Source organism: Alligator sinensis, unplaced genomic scaffold (genome assembly GCF_000455745.1).
Source record: "Alligator sinensis unplaced genomic scaffold, ASM45574v1 scaffold138_1, whole genome shotgun sequence".
NCBI lineage: Eukaryota > Metazoa > Chordata > Crocodylia > Alligatoridae > Alligator > Alligator sinensis.
Window position 1 is genome coordinate 3,893,081 of NW_005841862.1, and position 6,149 is coordinate 3,899,229.

General features: G+C 49.3%; 1 protein-coding gene across 1 annotated transcript in view; it reads left to right on the forward strand.

The window, feature by feature from the left end:
- The first annotated feature begins 440 nt into the window (after window positions 1-440).
- PARP1 (poly(ADP-ribose) polymerase 1) overlaps window positions 441-6,149 on the forward strand; it is a 62,019-nt gene continuing 56,310 nt past the window's right edge. The window contains exon 1 of the mRNA XM_014524903.1: window positions 441-548. Within this exon, the coding sequence (XP_014380389.1) occupies window positions 441-548 (108 nt within the window). The remainder of the gene's footprint in view (window positions 549-6,149) is intronic.

Sequence of the window (6,149 nt, forward strand, 5' to 3'; positions counted from 1 at the left end):
AGGGTCAGGAGCCCCGTCCTCAGCCCTCCGTACCTCCTCCCCATCTGCTATGTGGGGAGGTATCCCATGTCTCTGCCAAGAACCAGGTTGATGCTTCCCTGGCCCTGCAGCCTCCACCAAATTGAGGGCTTTGGATCCTCACTTGCCACATAAAACTGTAGTAGTTGTGGGGCCAGGAGAAATGTAATTTGGCTCTTGGTGGTGATACCTCCAATCACAGTGGTGTCCTGTCCCTGCTTCACTCCATGTAGCTAGAGCTTTGACCCACCCCATTCTGGTATCCCAAGACACAGATCCCACCAGATACAGGTCTGCTGCCCAAGGTGCAAACTTTCCCAGTTATACTTCTGCCTGGCCCTCCCAAGGAGGACCGGTCTCAAGCATGCCCCACTCACCCACACCAGGCCCACAAATGTGAATCTGCTTCAGTGGTGCCCGACATGGACACTCTCAAAAACATTGGAAACAGCAGCCTCAAGAGCAGCTGTGAGGGGAACACCAGAGCAGTTTCACTATCGTACTTCTGGTTTGGGACGGAGTGTGAGCGGGTAGGTGGGTAAGCTTGAAAGTGTTCCCCCTAGGAGCACAGGGGATGTTACTTAATGAAGCGACTTCTCCAAGACTACAGGGGACTCACTAGCACTCCTGGTTCAACCTACTTAACCATGTTGCCTTTGTGTATATTGATCCTTGATTCAGGATCCTTTCAGATAAAAAGGTGTGAGATGTGATTATGGAAGATGGCACTAAACCTATGAACTAAGTCCTGCTCCCGTGGCAAGGCAGCAGGAAAAATGACGTTATAGGCAAGTATTTACCAGTGTTTAACATAACTACATCTCGGCGTCTTCAATTTCAAGGTCTCACAGACATTGTAACATCTTCCTAGATGAGTGCTGCCTCTTCCTATGGTTCCATCTTAGCAGGCTCTGGAGAATACAGAGATGGCATTGCTCAGACTTTACAGAAGCAGTGGCCACAGTGACAATAACCAGGCTCCACCAAAACTGAAAATGAATATAAGTAAAATTGTATCAAAAAAGAAATTGCTGATTCTGCACCATGACAGTTAATGGGAGCTTGGCCATTGACTTCCACAAAGCACAGTTGGTGCCAATTGAAAGTTTTGAAATTTTGCAAATCAAAATTTTAATCAAATTCAGGAAAAATGTTCAGGAAGCTTTCATGATGTTTCCTTATTTATTTCTTGACAAGCTATACTGTCCATCAACATGTTCTGAATTTGTGACATGTGGGAAAGAAATTTTGGAAATTATCAAGGACTTTCTGCCCCTCTTTTCAACCATCTGTACCTACGTTTCCTTAATATCTGTTTGTAGTGTCTCCTCTTTGATAAAAGAATAGGAATTGCTTCTTCAACCTAGCATGGATCATAAGACCTTGCAGAGGATTTTGAGACCTTGAGAAAGTATTTGGGCCATATTTGTAGCACTTCTGGTTAACAAAGGGTGCCCTGGAGCAGGAGTGCATTGAGTGCCAAGGTCAGTGACCACTAGACCCCAGACATTGTTTTGGGCCTGGTGGTCACATCCGTGCACCCCACTGCCTGGCCCCCATCCACGACCCTGCAGATCCCACCCACCATCCCACTGCAGGCCCCCGCCTGGGCCTGGGAGGAGGTCCTCCAGCTCCTCCTGCCCACACAAGCTCCTGGCCCAGCCCCTGTCCCAGACTTGCTACCACCCACCTGGGTCCAGCCCTGCTGCTCTCCCCCACACTATGCATCCAAGGACCTGGACATATCTCATGGGGATGCTGGCCCTGCACTGGGGCAGCCGGAGGGGGAGCACTATCTCAGGTGGCACAGCATGGGGCTACTACCTGCTTGGGTTGCTGAGGCCCTTGGACCTGCAAGGGGGAACAGCCTGAAGCTGGGTACCTGACCCCTGGCTCTGGCACTTAGGCCCCCCCACCCCACAGCCCCCTCTCTGGGACAGAAAAACAGAGATGTTATAGTTTTTACATTGTAGTGCAGGTTTTTATTGTTGGTGGGTGGGGAGGGTAGTGGAGGGGCTCTGTGTGTTGAGGGAGAAGGGTTGGGGCTGGGTGTTGTGAGGGGAATAAAGCTTTTTTTTTTCAAATGTGCCTGGTGTGAGAGTGGTGCTGGGGGTGGACAGGAGGTATGAGATGTGTAGGTGGTGGGGGAAGGCAGGCTGGAGCAGGGAGTGCAGGTGGAGGGGGTGGTAGGGCCAGCAGGGTCAACACCATGGCCAGCAGGAGTGCAGGGTACTAGTCATTGCTGCCAAGGGCAGGGCTGGAACAGCAGGGTGCTGGGCATCACTGGCAGGGGCAGAGGCTGGAGCAGCTATGGTGCAGGGAGGCAGGAAGGGCAAGGAAGGAGCTACCGCATGCTGCTCCTGCACTGGGCACACGGCTCCTGGGTAGAGAAGGGGCTGGCTAGGGATCAGAGGGTGGGGCTGTGTTTCCAAGATGGCTTCCAAGTACAGGCAGTTATGGCTGGAACCAGGAGCTCCCCCCACCCCGGTGGTCACTGGGGTACATGGCAGGGCTGGAGGGACTTGGCACTAACTTTAGTGCCAAGTGTCTCCACATGTAGACACCTGCCAAAAATTGCTTACTGTGCATTAGGTTAATGCATAGTAAATTTAGTCGCAACTAATTACACGTGGAGATGTGCCCAAAATGCAGTTAATCTTCAAATGTTAACAAATGAAAGATACAAGTTAAGTAAGTATCCATGATCATAGCTATCTTCCATGTCTGCCATATATAGAATCTCAGCAAGACCCAACCAGCTTGGCTGTTGGTCAAATGTATTATTGTCACTTAAAGACCTTCCCTAGAATTATAAGACCTATATGTGGACTCATTACAATCTATAGTCTACCTTTAAAAAATTGTATGCCCAGTGTCAACTCCCATTATCTCTGGTCTGTATTTTTTGATACATGCTGGGATAAAGGTGATGATAATTGTTCTGCAGGATTTATATATTTATTGAAAAATCTTTTTTTAATTTGTCTTATTTTCTTAAAGAAGATTCCTGTAGCACCACAACACAAGTAATGCATTTAGGTTATGACTCAAATTTATTGTTGCCAGAAGCAGAAAAGATTTCACTTGTTTATGCCAAGAGTACATTTTGGCTTGGTCACTGAGAAATCTATAGCCACTCCATTAAATCCTCACTCACACTGCAGCTGCTACATTTGACCTTAGTCTAAGTGGTGCAGAATTGCATGAATGATTGAACAAATTGGTAACAGATGCCTTCTCTAAGTGGGCAGAGGGCACTGGTCCCCTCCAAATTTGTATGTGCTCCTTCCTCTCAGCACTGCATGACCACACAGGAAAGATGCAATGTCTTTTCTTTCCTGTGCAGCTGTTTCATTTCTGCTGCTTGTGGCACCTCTGCTGTCCCCAGAGCTTTCCCTTCTTGTCTGCCTACCCTACCATACCAGTGATGTCTGTAGAATGCTTTTCCCCAGATGTCCTACCCGCTGCTCATCTACAGAACAACCCATGCTCCCAGAGCTGCTGTTTCCTGTCATGCTTTCATCTTCTCCTATTGTGCTACTACTGATGTCCCCAGAGCTTCTGCTCACTAGTACTCCCATCTGCAGCCTCCTGGTCTCCTGACCTTTTCATATGCCCAGCATTTTATCTTCTCTCTGTTGTCTCAGGACACCACAAATGTCTCTAGGGTTCCTCTGCCTTTCTGTTCTAGCCACCCACAAATGATGCAGGGAAGGCTGAAGTATTCAGTGCCTTCTTTGCTTCAGGCTTCCCAAAAAGGGCTAACTGCAAGATATTAAAATTAAGATTGCAAAGTAAGGCTGGAATAGGGCAAGAACAGGTTAAAGATTGTTTAGCTAAGATGCATATATTCATTCAAGTCAGCAGGATCTGATGAGATTCATCCCAAGTACTTAAGGAACTGGCTGATGTAATCGCTGAACCATTGAATCGTCTTTGAGAATTCAGGGAGGATAGCAGAGTGTCTAACTACTTCTGTATTGCACCTGGACACCACCTGAGCTAACATAATAGTCCTGTCATATAAGCATTATTTTGTCAACTCACATCTGCATACAAGTGACTTTTTGTGGTCTTGTGTAGTATTTACTCATATGCTTATACTTCCACATACAGGCCTTGGAGATGGTTTCCCAGCCTTCTAGATCACCCCAGGATGACACACTACCTGGCTGGAATTAGAGGTATCACTAGAATTTTGGTGCCCTGGACAAAACTTCTGGGGAGGGTATATGCCCCTTTGCTGGATCTGGAGGAGTAGCCCTGGGCCCCAGCTCTCTCCAGCCATAGGAACTGGCTGCTTGGCTGTGGGAGTTGGGTCCTGGGACACAGTAGGATCAGCCCTATGTTGCCCAGTCCAGCCTAGATGCTAGACTGGAGCAGACCCACGTTGCTCCAGTCATTTATGACACACTATATCCTGCCTGACATCTGACTCCCCAGCTACCTCTCCACTATTTACCAGCTACTTTCATCTCCCTTCTCCCCTCCCCCCCAGCCTGTCTTTCATCCACCGACTTCTCAATTTACATTTTCACTGACTGCCTTTCTTGCATGCAGACCAGCCTCTGGCTTCTTTACTATTTATTCCATCCAGGAAGAGCACACACACCAAATGCAGATACTTCCTCAGCCTGACAAAGGATTTTTAAACCCAAAAACTTGCTAAGAAAAATTTTTCCAACTATTTAAGTTGGTCTAATGAAAGATATCAGATTCACCCAAAGAACCTCCCACCCCACCCCACCCCTTCCAGTTATATAACTGGTTGGGAGAGACTTAGACAAGCTTTCTAATGTAGTGAATTTATCTCCAAATGCCCCACACTGGAAAGTTTGGCTAAGCCTCTTTCAACCGTGCAGCTGGCCCACTAGAAAGAGAGATTGCTAGCCAAGTTAGGCTAGAGAGGCAGGAGGCAGGGTAGTGCGGCACCTTCACAGACTAACTCAATCAGATGCTCATGGCCTAAGCTTTCTTCAGCAGAGGGCTGAAGCCATCAGATGCTGATGAAGTAAGTTCTGTGCATGAGGCAGCCCCACCTTAAAGCTGACTATGCACCTTGGCTAGGGTTAATCTACAAAGCCATATCCATATGCAGGCCTTCCCCATGCTGCTACTTCCGGGGTCAAAAAACCCATGCCAAAAAAAAGTGGGGTGGCACATGTGACAGTAGTGGAGGCTACTCAAAACCAGAAACTGCTTGGCCAGAGCCACACTCCAGCTGCCAGATGGGCTCCCAGCTGCAGGAGCACTGCGGCTGCAGCTCCCCAGGCCCGCAGGTAAGGCTGCTGAGGCCAGCACAGTTGCTGGCCCCAGCCCCCTTTCCCCGATCTGGGGTCACCTGCTGCACACCAGAGCACATGTGGCACAGGCTTTCCCCAGGGACAAGCAGCAGCAGCACAAGGTGCACCACTGCTACTTGTCCTGGGGGAAACGCACATTCCCACTTATATGGCCGCAGCCCAAGGGTGCAAACCTCCTCCATTTTTAGCCACAGAGAAAGCCATCACCCACAAATAGGGTGGCCATCATAGAGGACGTTCCGGTTTTCTGCTACTCTGTCCTCTATTGATACAAAACGGGATGCCTCTATTTTTCTATTCAAGAGAAGCCTGAAGAGCTTCTCTACCCCGGCCATTTTTCAAGAGAAAAATAAAGGACATAAAGGCATCTGGTTTCATATCAATAGAGGACAACCAAACTGTCCTCTATGATGGCCACCCTACCACAGAACAGCTGTCACCCTGCCTCTTACATATGTCCTGGACCATCACAGAGTGGTAGAAAATAAGGCTTGGAAAGGAGCTCGGGAAGGCATGGAGTCCAAGACCCAGCTCAGACCAGGCCCAGCCCCAACTAGATCATCCCAGGCAAGGATTTGTCTACCCGGGTCTTAAACCCTTCCAAGGGTCTTAAACCACTCCTCAGCCTCTCCGGCCTTCACCACCCTCCTGCTCGGAAAGCTTTCCCTCCTGTCCAGCCCCAACTCCTCTCCCTGCACCAATCCGGGCTACTACCACAAAGTAACGGGCCCCATCCCTCAGGCTGCAGACTGCCCCGCCCTCCTCCATGACCCTATGGGGGCGGTATAGGCGGCGCACGCCCCGCCCCCCGCTTCAGCGCGCGGCTCC